The sequence below is a fragment of the Arvicola amphibius genome, chromosome 4 (assembly GCF_903992535.2).
Source record: "Arvicola amphibius chromosome 4, mArvAmp1.2, whole genome shotgun sequence".
Lineage (NCBI taxonomy): Eukaryota > Metazoa > Chordata > Mammalia > Rodentia > Cricetidae > Arvicola > Arvicola amphibius.
The window spans coordinates 27,419,165-27,441,434 of NC_052050.1; the positions used below are offsets into that span (position 1 = coordinate 27,419,165).

Below are 22,270 nucleotides of genomic sequence, written 5' to 3' on the forward strand. Positions count from 1 at the left end.
GCCAGGACAACACAGAGAAACCCTATCTCAAAATCAAATCAAAAGAAAACAAAACAAACAAACAACAACAACAAACAACCAAGACAAAAACAAACAAACAAACAAACATAAATAGAAATGGATGGAAAAAATCTCCAAAGAAAATAAATAGGAGAGAATAAGACTCTCCAAAGTTACTGATTTGGGATGCATACCTTGATTGAAACACTGGGGAGAGGTCTTCTGGGATCTGAACTCCCAAAGGATCTGTAAACACATGCTCTGTGTACACACCAGGTTGGGAGATGTCCACAGCATCTTCAGTAGACCCTGCATTGCCTTCTGTGGCTTCAGTTGCTTCTTCTGCTGTAGGAACATTTTCATCAACCTCACTGTTTTCGGCTTCCATTTCTATAAAAACATAAACACTATGCTGAATGAGTTTTTCGACTCCAATACTTTCGCCACATAAACCTGTCTGGAACTCCACTGACCCCTCCTTGGCACTGCAGTGACATGAAGAACTAGTTCTCACATACAGTCACTACAGAAGAGTCATTCTGGCTCTTTAAGATTGACAAGTCTACAATGTGGCACTTTCAGGATAGGATCAGACTCTCCACACATGTACCTGGTGGCTTTTCTATCACTGGAGAAGCACCGTTGGTACTGGGGGAAGTGGCAGTTCCTGTCACTCCTTCTGTGGAGCACCCAACCACTGTGATGCCTCCCAGTAAGCTGTCCATCTCGGCAGAGCTGTTGCTTGTCATGCTTCCACACAAAGACGCTTTGTCTACCTGACCAGATTCAGAAAGTTCTTCTCCTGCAGGGTAGTCTGTTTCCCGAGCTCCTAAAAAAAGCAACTTTCTCTGAATACCCAGTAAACTAAGAAGTGGCTTTATCTATCCTATTAAAGCAACTCAAGGTATGAAATGCGAGGACACAGGAGAAACATATGGCTACTAGAATATACCAAGAAGGCAGTGTTAAATTTATTTAATCTTGATAAAATGAAAAAGTAAATTTAGAGGTAAAATAATATTTCAATTAGTTCATATTCCAATGACAAAAATGTTAAGAGATAATACCTTTTTTTTTTTTAAATTTTGCTTTGTGTGAGATAGGGCAGGCAACATGGTTAGGAGGTAAAAAGCATCCACTGCACAAACCTGATGACCTAAGTTTGGACCCTGTAACCCACCAGTGAGAAGGTAAAACCTACTCCCAAAAGTTGTCCTCTGGTTTCTATATATGCACTGTGGTATGGGTGCATTCCTACACACAATAATAAATTAATAATATTTATAATATGGGTTTATTAACATTAGACAACAATTAAAAGGTATGTGACTTTTGGAGACAAGGCCTCACTTGATCTACATTGGCCTTGAACTCTATGCAGTCAAGCTGACCTTAGAGATCCTCCTGTCTCCACCTCCCCAAAGCTGGGATTACAGGTATACACCACCACACCTGGCTAAACGATAGTAATACAAAACAGAAAAGATGACAGTGCGATGCTCAGTTGGCAAAGCACCTGCTGCATAAGCTGCTGCCCCAAATCTGATCCTGGTGGAAGAAAAGAATCAATGCTATAATATCTTCTGACCTCTGTACATGTGCCATGACTTATACAGTCTCTCTTACATACCACACACATACACAATAAAAATAAAATTTTTAAAAGACTGAAAAGAGCCTCGTATTTCAGGAATTAGGAACAATTTATACAGTAAGTAAAAAAGAAAACTAAACAGTGGTCAAACAGTCAATATACAATGCAATCAGTTAACAAATAGGACCAAAAAATTAATGTAAATCATGCATCATATTCAACTTAATATCCTGGTTTCACTCCCCACAAACACAAAAAGAGATTGATCCAAATTAACTATTAACTATTTCTATTAATTTATACTTTCATCTGAAAATTTTTCCTTTTTAGGGGGAAGGGTTAGAGACAGAATTTTGCTATATAGTATCAGGCTGGCCTTCAATCAGTTTGCCTCTGCTGCGCAAGGACTAGAATTATAGGAATGTGCCACAACACCTGACCTTCCACCTGAAATGAATATTTAAATAGAAAACATATCACTAGCTCCTATAGTTCTAGTTTTCTACCGACACTTCCAAATTCAGAGCAGTTCTCATATTTGGGCAAAGGTTAAAATTGTAGTGAGCAATATCTTATTAATTGTGTGTGTGGGGGGGTATCGAGACAGGGTTTCCCTAGCTGTGTTCTGGAATTAGCTCTGTAGACCAGGCTGGCCTCAAACTCACAGAGATCTGCCTATCTCGAAAACAAAACAAACAAACAAAAAACATCTTAAGATTATCATGATTACTACTTGAAAGATGGGCTTCTATATACCATCATAAAAAATATAGTGGCTTAAAATACTAGTAAGACATTAAAAAATAAGCATTTACAATGGAAAACCATTATCATTTCTATCACATGAAAAGATATTACGTTTTTCATTATCTTCCCCCCCCCCCCCCCCCCGAGAATATAGCCCTTCTCTATATAGCCCTTGTTGTCCTAGAAGACCTGTAAACCAGCCTGGCCTCAGAGATCCATCTGCCTCTGCTTTTGAGTACTGGATTAAAGGCTTAAAGACATGTGCTACCACCACCTGGCTTTAAAGCTTATTTTAAAGTTGTTTTTTAAGAAGGAGATCAAAGATATCTTCATCCAGTATGATTGCACCCTGCTTGTAGTTGATCCTCATCACTGTGAATCCAAAAAGTTGGGAGGTCCTGATGTCCGTGCTTGATACCAGAAATCCTACTGAAAAGCCCAACTGAAGGATCAGGGTTTACCCTTGTAATAAACATCCTGAGTTCTAATGTTAAAAAAAAAGTAAAAAAATAAAAAGTAGTTTATTTTTTTAAAAAAATAATATAAAAGTTGTCAGTTAAGCCTTTTGTTTCTCTTTTGGAGACAGAATCTCACTATGTAGTTTAGGTTGACTCTGTCTCAATGTCATTTCTTTTATGGCTGACTAATATTTCTGGACTACTGTTTTAATTTTATATATCAATCCCAGAACTTCGGGTGGCCTTCCCATACTAATTAATCTAGGGAGTTCATCAGCCTCTATCAACAAGTTATCTTCTCATACTGCCATTTTTTTATATTCTTTACACTATCTTTCAATAGCTAAAGAACATATGGTTATTCAATGACTTCCGGTTTACTTTAAATCTTCTCTTACTAGGACATAAAATCTGTAACAGCAAGCATGTTAGCATAGTTCTATCGGCCATACCCATTTCTCCCTGGGAGGAGGCAGACACTTGCTTTACCTGGGACACTGGCAATGCACAGAACGTGAGAGTTGCAAGCAGTGAAACTGTCTAGGATGTTGCCAGGCTGAACAGCATCAATGATGATAACCTTTGTAGCTGAATGGGTGCTGGTACAGATCCATACTTGACTGGACAATTCTTCTTGATTTTTTAATTCTTTCTGCTGTTCCTGTGTAGGCAGAGGAGAATGTTTAAAATTATATGAATGTGAAAATATCCCTAAGACTGCGTTCTTAAACTAAAATGAATTATTATTTCAAAATATATTCAGATTGTTTAGAAACTACAATTGTTTATCAGTATTACTACACTAAAACTTAGTTGTTGGGGCTAGAGACATGGCTCAGTGGTTAAGAGCATTGCCTGCTCTTCCAAAGGTCCTGAGTTCAATTTCCAGCAATCACATGGTGGCTGTAAATGAGGTCTGCTGCCCTCTTCTGGCCTGCAGACATACACACAGACAGAATATTGTATGCATAATAAATAAAAAAAAACTTAGTTGTCAAGCACACTGGTGATTAAAAAAAAAGTTGGTATTTTCTTTGTGGTAGTGGTCATACACATTTGGCAATATATTTGAATATATGTAAATAACACTTCAATAAAATGAATGTTAAAGGAACATACGGGGAAAACAGCAAGTTCACAGTAATCCCCACTACAGGATGCCTCAAATAAGTTTTGTATTTAAGAGATGAACTCCTACACTCATAAACCAGAATGTCAAATATTAGTGCGCACTTACCTTGAGTTCCTGATCCAACTTGTCTAAACTACTCTGAGACGCACTTCGTGGTTTACTGCTTTCAGTGTCCAGCCCAGCAACATCCTTGTAAAATACACTTGCTCCAACAACAGAGCCACCGTCTCTAGTCTTGCCACCAGATAAGTTGACTCCTACAGCACACCACAGCTTTTCAGGGGTAGAGGTGGGAAAGAAAGGTATTATGTCACTTTTTATCTCTACACATAAGAAAATTTTCACCTTTTCTTAAAATGGGTGCTTTAATATACTCTAATGTTGTACATTGGTATGGTGGTACACTTAGGAGAATGAGGAAGAGATAAAGGGTTCAAGGCTAAAACAGGGAAGAAAAAAAAGGGAGTTCCAGGCCATCCTGGATTATAATACAGAGATTCTGTCTCAAAATACAAAAAAAGTTTTAAAATGAGTAATCATTTTACTAACAAAACACCTTTTTCCCCTTTTTTTTGAGGGGGGGGGGTCCACCTAGAGTTTAAGAAGTCTGTCCTTCAGTGTCACAATTAGCTTACCTTCATGGATGCATCTTTTTCATCCAGTGGTCTGAGATAAACAGGCACGGGTAGATTTTTCATCTTATTTTCCCCTTGACCATTGGCCACCTAATTCGGGTGGGGGAGGGGAGGGAGAGACACATATTTGCTCCTGAAATCAAGTTCAGCTTGATTCTGTCACTCTGACTAGAAAAATAAGCAAAATCTCAAGTAGCAATTACAGACAATAAGTAGACCAGTTCAAAATGAGGCAGAAGTTCACAATCACACATGCGCACACCTAAGTATGTATTTGTGTACAAAAAATGTTTAGTCATTTAGGAGTGTATAGATCTAGAATATTTTATTTCTATTATAGGGCTTTAGAAAATAGCCTAAAAACCCCTATTCTCTGTATTTCTCTAAATGTGCCAAATCCAATAAAATGAGCAATTTATGATATTTTCAGTTCACATTTTCCAAGCACATGTCACTCAACCTGCATTTTCTGCTGGACGCGCTTTTTTTTGTTTTTGTTTTTGTTTTTCGAGACAGGGTTTCCCTGTAGTTTTTAGAGCCTGTCCTGGAACTAGCTCTTGTAGACCAGGCTGGTCTCAAACTCACAGAGATCCGCCTGCCTCTGCCTCCCTAGTGCTGGGATTAAAGGCATGCGCCACCACCGCCCGGATCTGCTAGACGTTCTTATCACATTCCCAGGTTACCTGTTTATACTTCTGAGGCAGACTCCAGCCAAAAGCTTGCACGCGACCATCTTCCTTCTGAACATGTGCCTTCACCTGCCGATACTGCTCTCTCTTTTGCTCTCTGCGGGAAGCTAAACTAGCCTCAGTTCTAAAAGAAGACATTTGTAGTTTTAATTAAGTGAATGAAACATAGACCTATAATCCCAGCATTTGAGTTGGCCACCCTGGAGTACATGACCCACACACACATACTCCGACACCAGGATTATACCAAAACTGATCTTTCCAGGTTTTTGAAATCAGCCTTCTGTAGGTAGTAAGCATGTTGTATTAAATTATTAGTCACCAAAGTTATGAAATCTCATATGCTATATATAAAAGGGAAAAGTTCTGAAGTAATCAGGGATCTTCTTTTTCTTACTTAACAAATACTAAGAATTTTCTAATGCCAGATATTGTGCTATAGTATGCTTAGGTGAGTGATTAAGTCAAACTTTTAGATTCTACTCTTTCATTTTTAAAAATTTATTTGTTTTAATTTTATGTATTTTGAGTATTTTGTCTACAAGAATGTCTGTGTACCATGTGAATGCCTGGAGCTCTCCGAGGCCAGTAGACAAGAGCCTTGGATTCCCTGGGATAAGAGTTTCATATCATTGCAAGCCACCATGTGGGTGCTGGGAACTAAATCCAGGTCCTTTGGAAGAACATCAGTGTTCTTAACCTCTGAGCCATCTCTTTAGCTCCTAGTCACTTATTTTAGAAGACAAAAAGGCCAACTGACTTAGGTAAGCTTTAAAAATATGGAGTGAAATATAAAAATGATTCTAAAAATAATTTCTCTTTCTTTTGGCCATTTATACTTTGGTGAGGTGACTCTCTGTATAAACCATAGTTTACAAAATTTACTGGTGTGTCAGACACTATACATAGTGTATAATTTTAACCTAACACGTTTGAAATAATCTTTCAGAGAGGAAAAAAATGGGCCCTGAGAGATTAATTTGTTCACATGCAGAGTCAGAAGGGAAAGCCAAGTCCTCCTGACAACCAAAGGAAATGTTAAAACACTTAGGATTAAAGGCTTAAATTAAGTATTCAGTATTTCTGTTGATATTTATCAAAACTGTTGTGTCAATAAAAATTCCCTTTCCTTATGAAAACTATGGAGTGCAGTTTTCTTTCAAAATTGTATTACGTCTTATTTAACATGTGTTTGTGCGTGTGTGTGCATGTGTGTCATTGTGTTCCTAGGAGGTCAGGGGACAACTTGTGGAAGGCAGTCCTCTTCTTCCAACATAGAGGTCCCAGGAATCAATCTCAATTAAGTGCAACTTCAATAAATACTGGCTACAAGTCATTCATTCATTCATTCTTTAATTTTGGGGCAAAGTCTTATGCTGTGACATACGATGTTTTTCAAAAGTGCAATCTGCCTGCCTCAGTTTCCATAGGTTTAGGATTACATTGCTTAGCCCTACAGGTAATTTACTTAAAAGGCATCCACTCATGTTACCCATCCTTCTTTTTTCTTCTCCTCACAACTCCATCCCACAAAATAATTTCCTTTGTTCTTTAAGACGGGATTTAAGTGTGTAGCTGATGCTAGACTGAACTGTCTATTCACATCAGGCTGGCCATGAATTAGGGATGATCCTCTTCTATCAGTATCCTGTGTACTGGGACTACCAGGCTAAGCTATTATGTCTGGCTAGCAATAGTTTCTTTGGAGTTATTAGAAGCCCTGTGAAGTAAGTGGTGAAAGATTCTAACTATGAACTTACTCTGGGCATGACCATTGCTTGGAATACTTACTCCTCACTAAGGAAATCAAATGCCTTGGACTTATCGCCAGGGAGCTGAGATAGGGTGCTGCTCCTTTTCTTTACGGAGGGAGTCACGTGAGAAGTGGGTGCATTGTACTTCAGATTCACAGGGGGTTCAGGCTTCTTTGTTGCATTACTTGAAGAGCTAAAAAGTCGGCTGAAACTAACAAAACAAGCAAACAAAGAAAATCCACAAGTATATCTATTATATGCACTGTTAAAACCAATCCCTGATTTTCTATAAGTTTTTATGCTCAAGAAAACTTCAAAGACTTTACATGGTAGTGAGTTAGACAATAGCAAAACCAGTTTTATAGTTATACTTTAGCCTGAGCAGTCAGTCACAGCTAAACTTGGTCATTCAGGGGAAAGAAACTATTGCTTAGAATGCCAGACACCTAATAAGCAAGTTCCATAATGAAAGAGATGCTCCTGCATATAGAAAGCTTCTACTGAACAAACACAACTAGCTCCTACTGGGGACAATGTCACGGTGGTTGTTAAGCAGCAAGGTAATGACTGTGTGATAACAGCGGAAGCTTAGTGTGCAGCATGTACAACAGTCACTTCATCAGTCAACTCATATCATGAATTTCCTAAGTTCAATTTAAGTAACTATTTTCATGTCCACAGTTTTAAAATATTTATGCTTTCAGTAAACAGACTAATCCTAAAAGAGTAAGTTTTAACTTCGGTAAACACACAGTACTTCTGGTACAAACATAAAATAGCTTAACACACACAGGTAAATAAAGCAGTACAAATACTAAATTTCTCATCTTTTCTTTGATGGGGATTCATGTGACTGTCAATTTTACAAATAATTCCCCACTATTTTATGTAAACTGACAGAAGATTCCACCAAATGCATAGCCAACACAATGCAGCTTACGATAGACAACTTTGGGTCCTCAAGCACAGCCTTACCGAGTTGGCATGCTGTATATTAAAGAGAAGAACTTCTGTTTAGCTATTTCCTCCTAACTGGGAAAAGTCAGTACAATGTCTTGAAGCATCACCTATGCTTACGGTCCTCAGTGTACTTACAACTGCCAGATGCTTGACCTTTTCTTTTCTTGCATGGCTGGATTTTCTCGTGATGCCCTAAATTTTAAAAGTATTATTATTATTACTATTATTATTATTTTATTACATAGGTGTTCTACTCTTTTCTCCAAAGAGCAAAAGACTGACAAAATTCATGGAATATACAGAGTCAACAATTAAATTTAGCAAACAGTTCCTTTGATCTTTCATGAAACAACCTGCTAAATCTAACACTGCTTAAAGCAATTACTAAACCTTCTTAAAACGCTCAGACTCTTGACAAGTTATCCCTATGTTTGATAAATACCCAACAAGCCTCAATGTTGATATAAAAAATGTTTTACTTTTTTGTTGTTAATAAATGAGGTCTCACTATGTTGTATAGACTAGGTCTGAACTCTTGGTCACACACAGTCCCGTTTCAAGTGGCTAGACTACAGGAGCATACCACTATGACTAACAGGATGAAAGTATTTAAGATGGGTATAATGGCACATAACTTTAGTCCCAGAACTCAGGGGGCTGAGGCAGAAGGATCACAAGTTTGGGGCCAATTTGGAGCCAGAACTTCTCTCAAAAAAAAAAGTAAGAAAAAAAGTTGAAAAGATATACTCTAGCTCCTTCTTTACAATACTGTTTTATAAATCCCTGTTCTTACCTGAAGTTTTCTTTCTTTCTTTTCTTTTTTTTTATCTGCACTCTTAACTCACAAAACAGCTTGCAGCCACACTGCAGGCCACATAATAAGTAAGCAGTGCTAAAAATGATATAATTAGAAGGAAGTAAAGTTGGAAGTTAGATTTATAGACTAGTTTATAAATTTGATGTGATAATCCAAACTCAAGAATCTGAGTAAATTAATGGGAAGTCAGGTGGCAAACTTTTCAAGAGCTAGATGCCAGCAATGGATGAGTTTTAAGGCCAATAAAGGAAGGACAGCTATGTGTCCTCTCACAGGGGCAAGTTTAGAAAGGAAGTCAGCTTGAATGCAAAAGAGTAAATTACTAGAGGGTAGCAGTGGGGAGAGTGAATAAAGAGAGGCCGCTGGATTTGATGACTGAACTGTACTGCATGCACACACTGGCACTAAACTCCATCAAATAACATGTTAATGATAAAAACAAGGATCTAATTGGCTGAAAGATGCCAATAGAAGGTACATTTTGCATGAAGAGAAATGAGGGGGAAGTCAAGTGTATTTTATAAGAAGATATTAAATAAAGACAATTTTTTCTATACTGCATGTTAAATTGACAGAAAAAGAAAAAGACACCTAGTCTTTGGGCTATATCTGACCTTGTCCTATGACTAATCTAAATGTTAACTCAGAAAGTTTCTCCTAGTGAACAAATAAAATGGCACGAACCCTCAGGCAGCACTTTAGTTGGCAACAAAGAGTGCATGCATCTAAGGAAACAACAAGAAACATCAGGGAACTCATCATACGGACCGGATCATCTCTGTCCATCGAACAGCTTCTTGAAGCTCCATCAGCCTCTCTTTGTACTGGTTTCTCTCCATGAGAACTCGGGCCATTTCCACTCTAGTAAACCTCTTCCTCTGGGCTGTGGGAATGTCACTCTACGATGATAAGAGGAGGGCAAATCACCCTGAAGTATGTTTTGGTGTTAACCTCATACTGAGACCAAATCTTTAGTTTTTAAACATTTCTTTCAGTTTAATAAAGAAGTGTTTTAACTTAATGACTTTAAAATGTCCTTATAAAATAAGGACACCAGGCACTCAAATTTTTATTTAGGACTAAAAGGAAGTAGGCAATTTAATTTCTGAGTATAAATATTAATACCGGGCATGTAAAAGAATTATTAAAATTACAAATTTTCAGCTAATACCAAATAGATTTAATATGCCCTCATAAATTTTACTTGGAAACATTATTCTAACATTTTAAATTTCTGAATGTGACATTCAGAAAACGGTTACAATTAGTTCCTTCCAAAAGAGGTTCATTTACTTCAAACTATCAATCTATATACATATCCAGAAGTCAACATAAATAGTGAATCTATTATCTATTTGCTAAGGAACCAGACTATAACAGTAAAAATAAAGAACAACGACGAACCACCAGTGGAAACACAAGATTAAGTCAGAATTATTGCTACAGGGAATAGGATATAAATATGGAAGCCATACAGAAGTAAGGTTCCAAAGTGCATATCCAAGTTAACTTCCTTGTGCTGCTAATCTCTCAGTCTTCCTCTGCGGGAGCAGGTAGATTTAATGAAAGGGTTTTGTTTGGTTAAGAGGAGCATGCACATTTTAGATCAAGACTGAAATCTTGGAACATCTCAGCAGTCTTCCACCTTTGTCTTCCTGCCTCAGAACTTAGCCCACTCTTCAAACAAAAACCATCCACAAATAACAAAAGGACTAAATTCTGCCTAGAGGCAGGTGGATCTCTGAGTTCGAGGCCAGCCTGGTCTACAAAGTGAGTTCCAGGACAGCCAGGACTACACAGAGAAACCCTGTCTCTAAAAATAAAACAAAACCCAAAACAAAACAAAACAAAAAAGCAGAAATAAAGAAAGACCCAAATTCAGCAACATAGTAATAATAGTACTACTACATACATACTCTGGGAGGGGAGGGGGTCCACAAGCCTCCATACCAAAGACTTGTGTAGTACAATAAGGTTCTGTTTTCTTTTATTGGAGGGTGTTGGTGTTTAGGTAAGCTCTCACTACATATGTTGAGCCCTGTCTATCCTGGAACTCCCTACGTAGAATAGACTGGATTCAAAGTCACAAAAGACCTCCTGCTTTAAGTGCTGGGATTAAAGGGGTGTACTATTATACCTCGCTGCTTTTTGTTTTAAACAAGATCTCACTATGTAATATAGGCTAGTACAAGTGATCTCCCTAAGCATAGCCCAAACTTCCTACCAGAGTCTTTTGACATGCTGGGATCATTAGTGTAGTAGTTTGAATGTAAACTGGCCCCTATAATCTCAAAGGAAGTGGCACTATTAGGGTGTGTGGCTCTGTTGGAGTGGGTATGGCCTTGAAGAGTGACACTGTGGGGGCGGGCTTTGAAGTTTCCTATGCTCAGGATATCTCCTGTCACCTGCAAGATACAGTACTCTCAGCTCCAGCACCACATCTGCCTGCATGCCACCATGTTCCCTGTGGTGATGAAGATAATGGACTAAACCTCTGAAACTGTAAACGAGCTACCTCAATTAAATGTTTTCTTTAGAAGAGTTGTCGTGGTCATGGTGTCTCTTCACAGCAATAGAAAACCCTAAGACAACAAGCAAATACCGTACCTAGTTTATTATAATGCTTTTTTATAATTTTTTTTTTTTGGTTTTTCGAGACAGGGTTTCTCTGCAGCTTTAGAGCCTGTCCTGGAGCTAGCTCTTGTAGACCAGGCTGGTCTCGAACTCACAGAGATCCGTCTGCCTCTGCCTCCCAAGTGCTGGGATTAAAGGCGTGCGCCACCACCGCCAGGCGCTTTTTTATAATTTATTTTTATTTTATGTTCATTGGTGTTTTGCATGCATGTACGTCTGTGTGAGGGTGTCAGATCCTCTGGAACTGGAATTACAGACAGGTGTGAGCTGCTATGTGAGTGATGGAATTAAACACAGGTCCTTTAGAAGAACAGTCAGTGCTTTTAACTGCTGAACCATCTCTTCATAATGCTTTTAACAACAGCATTATTTGTTGTGATATAATATTTGTTGTGAAATACCCAAATATCCACTAACAAGAAAACAGAAAAACTGTAGCACATTCATATAATGGGATGCTAAGAATGAACTACAGCAGTTATTACAACACAAGAGCATCTCAAAGTATACTTAAAAACCCCAGCAAATCTCCAAGATGGAATATAGTGTTTCTGTGGTCCTAGGGATTAAACCCGGGCCTCAAGCATGCTAGCCAAGTGTTCTACCACAGAGTCAAGCCCTCTGTCCCTAAAGGTGGTATGAAACAAAGCCAGCACCATACTTTGTAGAAATATACAGAAGTAGGTAATAAAATTTCCAAATACAAACATATTATTTTAATTTTTATTAAAGAATTATGATGTTGGGTGTGGTGGTGCAGGTCTTTAATCCCAGAACTCAGGAGGCAAAAAGCGGGCAGATGTCCATGAGTTTAAAGATAGCCTGATCTATACAGTGAGTTCCAAGTCAAACAGGGGCTACAAAGTAGAAATGTTTCAAAAAGGAAAATTAGTGCATTTTTTGGGGAGGAGATAAAAAATTTAGCTGTCATTTACACAGACTTGATATGCTATTTTAAGATCTTCATGGAAATGTCAACTATGTGTGTGTCTCCTCGTTCCCTTCCAGTGCAATGATAAAACAGTGACCAAAGGTAACTTAGGGGAGGAAAGAATTTATTGGGTTCGCTGGGCGGTGGTGGCGCACGCCTTTAATCCCAGGACTCGGGAGGCAGAGGCAGGCGGATCTCTGTGAGTTCAAGGCCAGCCTGGTCTACAAGAACTAGCTCCAGGACAGGCTCTAAAGCTGCAGAGAAACCCTGTCTCGAAAAACCAAAAAAAAAAAAAAGAATTTATTGGGTTTATACTTCCAGGTCAGAGTCCAACAAGGGAATCAAAGGAGAAACATAAGCAGAACTTAAGCAGAAACTATGGAGAAACGTTACTTACTGGCTTGTTTTCTAGTCTATGCTTGGGGAGCTTTCCTATAGAGCCAAGAATCTGCCTAGGGATGGTTCTACCCATGTATTTATTGGCTCTCCTATATCACTTAGCAATCAAGACAATCCCTACAGACCAGCCCAATGAAAACAACCATTCAAGTGAGACCTTTTTTTTTTTTTAGGTGATTGATTATAATCAGCAGCAAGTTGACAGTTCATGAAAACTAGACAAAGGTACACATTTATATGATGAAATTATTTTTTCTTAGTTAAATGAGAAAGGATCATGGATTTCTCAGGGGTGAGGGACATTTCTGGCAACATAACTTAGTGTGCCTATGTGTTTTGTGTGTAATGTGTATCTATGTATGTGTCTATACAAATAGATGCATATATTCTACAACATACATGTAGACAACTTGTGGGAGTCAGATCTTTCTACTATGTGGTCCTGTGGCTTGAACTCAAGTCATCAGGCTTGGCAACAAGTACCTTTACATGCTGAGCCATCTTGTAAGTCCATCTAAAAAATTTAATTAATGCCTTCTGCTGGATTCTAGGGATCAGGTACACATGTGGTATACATACATGTATATATATGTACAAAAACTTAATTTGTGTGTGTGTGCATATGTGTGTATAAACATATGTGTGTCATAGTATGTGTGATGTGTGTGATTAGAGGATTTTAAGTTTGAGACCTGTCTGGGCTACCTAACAAAACCTTACTTATTAAAATCAGAAACAATAGCATGCTAACACAGGTCAGAGCACTGAACCACTGAGGAAAAGCGAGCACAGAGCTCTAGAAAAGACAGCATATAGATATCATATAGAAATGAGAGCCAATTTATTCATGACCCATAATATTAAATATTAGCAAGAAACTCCCAAATATCAAAGAGCTGTAAGAAAAACACCCTAAATCATAAACTTACATCATCATCGTCTTTTGCTTTTTGCCTTGCATCTTCAGCTTCTGCACGAGCTCTAGTAGGGGGACAAACAAAACAAAACATGTTACTAGAATTGAATTAATCTTTAAAAATAATGAGAGAAAATGTAAATAGCTTTAGTTACCACTAAAGAAGTTTTTCCTTTTCTTTTTTTTTAAAGATTTATTTATTTATTATCTATTCAGTGTTCTGCCTGCATGTATCCCTGCAGGCCAGAAGAGGGCACTAAATCTCATTACAGATGGTTGTGAACATATGTGGTTGCTGGGAATTGAACTCAGGACCTTTGGAAGAGCAGGCAAAGCTCTTAACCACTGAGCCATCTCTCCAGCCCCAGGATTATTTTCTCTTTTGCCCAAAGGTTAGCAGACTGCTACCTTTAATTTGGAAAACATTATCATAGCACTTTTTTTTAAAAAGATTTATTTATTTATTATGTATACAGCACTCTGCCTCCATGTATGCCTGCACACCAGAGGAGGGTGCCAGGTCTTATTACAGATGGTTGTGAGCCACCATGTGGCTGCTGGGAATTGAACTCAGGACCTCTGGAAGAGCACCCAGTGCTCTTAACCACTGAGCCATCTCTCTAGCCCCCATCATAGCACTTCTTAAAACAAAATCAGGTTGGCCCAGGTGTGGTGGTGCACATGTATAGGAGGTTCAGACAGGAAGATCAGGAGTTAAAGGTCATTCTCAGTTACACAATAAGTTTAAAGCCAGCCTCGGCTTATATGACCCTGTCTCAAAAAATAAACTAAAAAATACAAACCCAACAAGGTTAGCCATGGCAGCATAGGCCTATAATCTTAGCTTCTTGGAGTCAGAGAACAGGTATTCAAGGCCATTCTCTGCTACACACAATGAATTAGAGGCCAGCCTGAGTTACCTCAAGAACAAGAAACAACAACAAAAACAAATTAAGTAGAGGAAAATAGTGAATTTTAATGTTAATTGGAGATTTAAGGGGTGTTTTTTTTTTGGTTGTTTGATTTTTAAAGATTTATTTCTTTGTATGTGAGCATATGAGTGTACACCAAGTAGTGTGTATCAGGCCATTGTAAGGTGACTAATGTGTATGCTGGGGACTGAACTCTGGTCCTCTGGAAGAGCAGCAAATGCTCTTAACCATTGGAGAAGTCTTTCCAGCCCCAATTTTTTTTTTAAAGATTTACCCTATCCTTTGTTTATCTATTTATTTGAATATGTGTGTGGATGGGACAGATATCTGCAGAGGTTAGAAAAGGGTGTTGTATCCCCGATGCTGGGGTTACAGGCAATTGAGAGCTACTGGTGTGGGTGGTTTCTGGTCCTCTGCAAGAGCAAATAAGTGCTTTTAACTGCTTAGTCATCTCTCCAGTCCAAAGTTACAATTTTTGACACTAAGATGACTAGGAAAAAGAAAAAGAAAAACAAAAACAAAAGCCAAAAAAAAAAAAAAAACCCATAGGACATTTGCGGGGTGGTGGTGGTACATGCCTTTAATCCTAACACTCGGGAGGCAGAGGCAGGTGGATCTCTGTGAGTTCAAGACCAGCCTGGTCTACAAGAGCTAGTTCCAGGTCAGGCTCCAAAGCTACAGAGAAACTCTGTCTCAAAAAACAAACAAAACAACAACAACAACAACAACAACAACAACAACAAAGGTACACAGGGAAACTCTGTATTGAAAAACAAACAAACAAAAAACACCAAAAAACAAAACTAGGCCATTTTTGTTAAGGTACTGGTAAATAGAGAGGCAGCTCATAGCAGAGGTAAATGGCTGAGACACTTTACTTTCTCCAGGTAGCTCTTGGCCCTTCCTGGTTTGTGAGCTGAAGGCCTCAGTCTCAGGGTTATACCTACAATTCTTTGTTGCGCCTTGGCAAGGTGTTTGGTTTACAGCAGAAGTTGTCCCAGGGTAGGCAGCCATACTCTCCCTCCCCCTCCCCACAGATGACAGCTTCAGTGTCAAAGGCTAGAAGTGTCTGGCTTCCAGCAACTGTTGAAACTTACTTCCTGAGCTCCTCCTCCAGCTCTTTGTTCTTTTCTTCTAGCTTCAGCTTGGCCTGTTTCACAGCCTCCAATTCTCCCTGCAGCACATCTTTCTCACAGGTCAGCTCATCCACTTTTGCTATTAAATCATTCTTTACTACATTCAAAGCATTTCTAAAAAAACACATATTTCAAATGTATCATTACAAATAACTTTTCTGTCTTTGAGACTAAAGTAACTGTCAATCATAAAGCTGGACAACTGAGAACTTAACATTCTTCCTGACAGCTTTTTATAGACAAGGCTATAAAACAATAGCTTAATGTTTGCTCTTCATACTTACCAAGCTAATAGTTGATAAAACAAGACATACCACTAATAAATAAAATCAGCATTAAGAAATATTAAACCTAGGAAGGCAGTGGTGGCACATGCCTTTAATTCCAGCACTTGGGAGGCAGAGGCAGGTGGATCTCTGTGATTATGAGATCCTTGCAGTAGCCTTTAGTAACTACTGAGAAAGTAATTTAAGTAGAAATAAACAAAGAAAAGAGTGGAGATATAGTGCATTCAGATATGTTGGGTGTGACCTCATTTACAGTTATTGGCATTCTGCATGGATAGACATTATAAACTGACAAGTGGACCCTATCTGCTTCTTCACATGACAAAGAACCTGCCTGTCCTATTTGCTTGAGGGCCTTAAAATCCCACAAACTACTGAAGAATATACAACTATGAAGAAGAGATCTAAATAAGTGTCTGCGCAGATGCTAAAACCATTCATTACATTCATGCAGAAATATAAAAAATTCGAAAGAGAATTGTGGTGTTATTTGTTTGTAATCTAACAAATAAAGCTTGCCTGAAGATCAGAGCGCAGAGCTAAAACACTAGTTAGCCACAGAGGCCAGGCAGTGGTGAGGCACACCTCTAATCCCAGCACTCAGGAGAGAGAGGCAGACAGATCTCTGTGAGCTCAAGGCCAGCTAATCCAGTCTAAAAGAGAAATAGAGCCTGGCAGTGGTGGCTCACATCTTTAATCCCAGTACTTGTGAGTCACATGCCTTTAATCCCAGCAGTAGGGAGGTAGAGACAGGAAGGCATAGGCCTGGGAGAAGAGAGCAATGTAAGGTGGGAGGAGATAAGAGTGGAGATGCAGTCTGAGGATTAGTAGAAAAAGGATCACGCCTTCAGTCTGAGCATTGATAGAGGTAAGAGCTCTCTAATGGCTGGCCACTTTGTTTCTCTGATCTTTCAGCATTAATCCCTATATTTGACTATGAGTTTTTATTATTAAGAACAATTAGAACTTGTAATACAGAAAATAAAAAAAGGCACCTCTTAGAGGGAAAAATGAGTGCACAACACATCCAGAATATTGAAATGTGTATGGTGGAAAAGAAATAAAAATTACATTTCTACAGAAATACCACAGTAGCCGGGCAGTGGTGGTGCATGCCTTTAATCCCAGCACTTGGGAGGCAGAGGCAAGCAGATCTCTGAGTTTGAGGCCAGCCTGGTCTACAAGAGCAAGTTCCAGGACAGGCTCCAAAACTACAGAGAAACCCTGTTTCAAATGAATGAATGAATGAATGAATGAATAAGTAAATTTCAGAGTAATAAAACCTATCAGGACAATGAAGGGTTCATTACCCATTTCTCTATGTATACAGAGATGTTGAGAAGAGAATGAAATTGGGTAGGGAGACAGCACAAAGCTGTGTTAGATTAACATAAAATCACTGACTTGGACATAAGAAAATATATTTCTTTTATTCCAAGTTAAACTTTCATACTTACTTGGTTTCCAGCAGCTGTGTATTCTCTAGTATGAGATTCTCCACTTCACGACCCATTCCTATCAAAAGAAAAATGATAAAACTTTGAAAATAAGTGTATTAAGAATTACATATAATGCCGGATAGTTGTGGCACACGCCTTTAATCCCAACACTTGGGAGACAGAGGCAGGAGAATCTCTGTGAGTTTGAGGCCAGCCTGGTCTACAGAGCTAGTTCCAGGACAGCTAAGGCTATTACACAAAGAAACCCTGTCTCAAAAAACCAACCCCCCCCCCCCCCGGCCAAAAAAACCCACATAACCTATGGCCCTAAGCTTTATTATTTTTAATCTTTCCTTTAATCATATTTTGCCTGTCATTTATGTATTATTGAAAGGATTATAAATAACTAGTCATTACAGAACAAAGCTGAGGAATTTATCGGCTAAGTCTCTTTGCTAATGTCACTTTTGTTTTTGAGATGTGTCTTGCTCTGTTAGTTTGTTCAGACTGTCTTAATTTCCATTGCTGAAATGATCTTCCTTCCTCAACTTCCCAACAGCTGGTGTTGCAGAAGCAAGCCACCATCTCTGGGCTCTTCTTACCCAGTTCTTTATCTCTGTCAATTACATTTTGTTTTGCATGGATAGGATTTAAGAAGGATCAAGACTTTTCTGCCCAATTTTTGTTTTGTTTTGTTTTGATTTGAGACAAGGTTTCTCTGTGTAACTTGGAACTTGGTTTGTAGAGCAGGCTGGCTTAGAACTCACAGAGATACACCTACCTCTGTCCTGAGTGCTAGGATCAAAGGCATGTGCCACCACCACCCTAGATGTTCTTTAAAAGTATCATTATTTAGGGAGAAAAATGAGCAATGATAGGGATCAAAAATTATTTTTAAATCACAGCTGCTGTTGTAGGCTTCTGCCTATAAAATTATATTTGACTAATAGAGGATAAGCAGAAGTAAGACCAAAGATAGAACCCCAAGGCAGATGAAACCTTACCAAAGAAATTATGGTCTTAAAGCCCATGCATTCCATGTAAAGCAAAAACAAAGAACAAGAAATGTTTTATGTAAAAAACAGCATGAAAACATATCATTAATCTATAAAGTTCTATGCATGATATGAAAAACATCTGGACTCACATGTTAGGACTCAAAGTATAATGATGTACAAAAGGCAGAAATAAAGGTGATTTCCTTCAATCACAAGGATGGTCTCTGATATACTAAAAAATGCTTCACCAATTCTTCCCCACAATAATTTGAATATAATTATAATGAAAACTCCAAGTCAGCACAACTAAGTATTCTACAAAGTGCCACATATCAAATAATTTTCAGTTACCACTTTATAGAATTGTGCTTAATATTTTAACGAGTACTATAAGATACGTAGAGTATTTAATGTAAGATTCGATATAGTCATCCTTCAGAAATTAAGCTATTTGTTTCTCATAAGAGATTGAAGAAATAAAACAGTTCATTGGAGAATGTTGGCAGAAAACAAAACAAAACAAAATACCCCAAGCAAAACAAAGCAAAAAACCCTCTGCTCACTCACCCCAAGATTCATGAGATAATGTTGGAGAATGACACACAGAAGAAGCAATATTTATAATCCAGGAAAACCAAAAGGAAATATTTCTAAAGAATGTTATTTAAGGCCAAGGAGCTAACATATCTTTTTATTATTGGTGTTGCACACCTTTAATCACAGTATTTGGGAGGCAGAGGCAGGAGCATCTCTGTGAGTTTGAGGCCAGCCTGGTCTCTAGAGTGAGTTCCAGGACAGCCAATGCTACACAGAGAAACTCTGTCTCAAAAAAAAAAGTAATATTCCTAATGACTTTTAAATCATTTAAAACAAAACCAGCCTGGGAATGCTAAAAATTTAATGCTGATATATGGATTCCTGTTTTGTCTGTATTATAATTTTTCAAGTATTCTCAAATATTAGAAATGGTAGCACATTCAATCATTTTGTATTCACCACAAACTAGGGTGATGAACCTGAAAGCTTCCAAATTCCATCTCCAAAATGATGCCGAGATATTTTCCTTAAACACTAATGCTAATGTTTTAGTAAGGGTTTAGAGACACGAGAAACAATTCAGACTCTATGAAAAAGTTTATACAGTAACTGTGACAAACTTGCAAACATTTAGAGCAGCATAAAAGCTAAATACAATTGTATGCAGAGAAAAATAAGTCAGGCAGGAAAGAAATAATAAAAAAGTACAAATGAGAACAGCAGCCAAGAACACCTAGCTTAAAAAGCAGTAATAATAAATTATTTAAAACATACACACCAGAATATTCCCCTGGGTAGGCATCCCAAGAGAAAAATGGACAAGAAACTCAATTAGATTGTTTTCGGAAAGCAAGAACTAAACCCATTTATTCTAAAACGAGAACGATCTGACAAAGAAATTGAATCTATATAGCAAAACTATTAACTATATACAATAAAGTATAAATATTATAAAAGAAAAAAATTGGGTATTCCTGAGGAACATACCTTATAATTCCAAAAGTTTCAATTAAACTTACACACAGTCAATAATGAATTCTTTTAAAATGTAGTGTATAAGCAGGATTGTCCAAAACTTTTTATTTTGAAATGTATCAGTAAAACTAATTATAAGAAAAATACAACTTGAAGGAATTCTATCTCTATTCAGAATTGAAATATAAATAATATACACATTTTGATTACAGAAAAATAAGCAAAAATAAAAACAACAACAAACAAAAAAGAAAGAAAAGCACCCCATTCTGCAGTTTTTATTTATAATTGTCAAGTTAGATCCAGAGAAGGGCACATGGCATCTGGATGATCTGCAATTCCTTGACAATGCATATATCATTTTACCTAGTTGTATACATTATTACAAAGACGAACTCTCTTATTTTTTTTTTTATTTTTTTGGTTTTTCGAGACAGGGTTTCTCTGTGGCTTTGGAGCCTGTCCTGGAACTAGCTCTTGTAGACCAGGCTGGTCTCGAACTCACAGAGATCCGCCTGCCTCTGCCTCCCGAGTGCTGGGATTAAAGGCGTGCGCCACCACCGCCCGGCTAAGACGAACTCTCTTTAAAAATCCTCTTAAAGGGGCTGGAGAGATGGCTCAGTAGTTAAGAGCATTGCCTGCTCTTCCAGAGGTCCTGAGTTCAATTCCCAGCAACCACATGGTGGCTCACAACCATCTGTAATGAGGTCTGGTACCCTCTTCTGGCCTTCAGGCATACACACAGACAGAATATTGTATACATAATAATAAATAAATATTTTTAAAAATCCTCTTAAAGGACTCTCCATCTCAAAAGGAAAATCACAGATTTTAAAGTGAGGTAAAACTGTTGGGACTATTTCATATTCCCATTTACCCGAATGGTGTGCTGTGCTAAATCAGCAACAATGGTTAAAAGACACATCTGTGTCTGACGCAGTGAACTTATAGCCTGTCCAGGGAGGCTGCTCATAAACAACAGGGACGTATGAGGAATGGCATAATGAACTTCAGTGCTGCGGGTAGACACTTTAAGGATGACTACGCATAGAAGGTCAAAACAGAATTCCTGGAAAGCATACAACTTAAGTAGAGACGAGAAAATGAATATATGGAAATATTTAGGAGGCCAAACACATAGGAACTGAAGGTTGGTTGTGAGGGAAAAGTGAGAGGTCTAAGACGGACAGTTCAAAGATGGCAAAGAGGTTCACTTTCACTCACAGAGATAGAAATACTGGAGAATTGCATGTTGAGTCTGTTTTCTACTCTGCTATGTCCCAGTATCTAGAATGGTTTGCCGGGTGGTAGTGGTGGTGCACACCTTTAATCCCAGCACTTGGGAGGCAGAGACAGGCGAATCCCAGTGAGTTCAAGGCCAGCCTGGTCTACAAGAGCTAGTTCCAGGACAGCTAGGACTGTTACACAAGGAAACCCTGTCTCGAAAAACCAAAAAAAAAAAAAAAAAAAAAAAAATGGTTGGTAGCTCACAACAGTATGCCATCATCACACAGTAAGAGAAGAGCAGAACAAGAAATGGAAGGATGGTAACAGTTAATTTCAGGATTCACAGAAAGTAGAGTTTTTACTTTTAAAAAGGAAGGAACCAAAAGCCAGGCATGGTGGTGTACACTTGCAATCCCAGCAGTAAGAACCTAAAACAAGAGGAATGCCAATAGTTCCAAAGACAATCAAGGCTCAGGGGCGGGGCTCTTAGTAAAAGATAGTGAAGTTGAAAATCCACAACACTAGTAGGAAAAGCATCCTGGGAGTTGGATGACCAGGTGTATACTTCCACATTATAGAGAGCAGTCATAGAGAAAGAAATTGACAAAGGGGTCATCCAAAATAAGTTAAGAAATATCAATGAAAAGAAAGGAAAATGAAGTCAGGCAGTGGGACACACACCTTTAACCCTGGCACTCGTGGGGCAGAGAGGCAGGCAGATCTCAAGGATGGAGACAAGCCTGTTCTATAGAATGAATTCTAGGGGGCTGGAGAGATGGCTCAGAGGTTAAGAGCATTGCCTGCTCTTCCAAAGGTCCTGAGTTCAATTCCCAGCAACCACATGATGGCTCACAACCATCTGCAATGGGATCTGGTGCCCTCTTCTGGCCTGCAGGCATACACACAGACAGAATATTGTATACATAATAAAATAAATAAATATTTATAAAAAAAAGAATGAATTCTAGGACAACCAGGGCTACACAGAGAAATCCTGTCTTGAAAAACAAACAGGAAAATAATTGGTATTATTTCTTTCAAAGATTAAAGGAAATTTAAAGATCCTTTCAGCA

At 38.2% G+C, this 22,270-nt stretch overlaps 1 protein-coding gene across 5 annotated transcripts in view; it reads right to left on the reverse strand.

Moving 5' to 3' along the window:
• Positions 1-22,270, reverse strand: part of Spag9 (sperm associated antigen 9) — a 131,540-nt gene that overhangs the window by 22,538 nt on the left and 86,732 nt on the right. For all 5 annotated transcript variants that reach the window (XM_038324969.1, XM_038324968.1, XM_038324967.1 and 2 more), the window contains 12 exons: positions 17,479-17,536; positions 15,696-15,848; positions 13,680-13,731; positions 9,555-9,685; positions 8,105-8,161; positions 7,047-7,220; positions 5,250-5,379; positions 4,567-4,656; positions 4,037-4,204; positions 3,289-3,460; positions 611-829; positions 195-390 (listed from right to left, as the gene is read on the reverse strand). In XM_038324969.1, the coding sequence (XP_038180897.1) occupies positions 195-390; positions 611-829; positions 3,289-3,460; positions 4,037-4,204; positions 4,567-4,656; positions 5,250-5,379; positions 7,047-7,220; positions 8,105-8,161; positions 9,555-9,685; positions 13,680-13,731; positions 15,696-15,848; positions 17,479-17,536 (1,600 nt within the window). The remainder of the gene's footprint in view (positions 1-194; positions 391-610; positions 830-3,288; positions 3,461-4,036; positions 4,205-4,566; positions 4,657-5,249; positions 5,380-7,046; positions 7,221-8,104; positions 8,162-9,554; positions 9,686-13,679; positions 13,732-15,695; positions 15,849-17,478; positions 17,537-22,270) is intronic.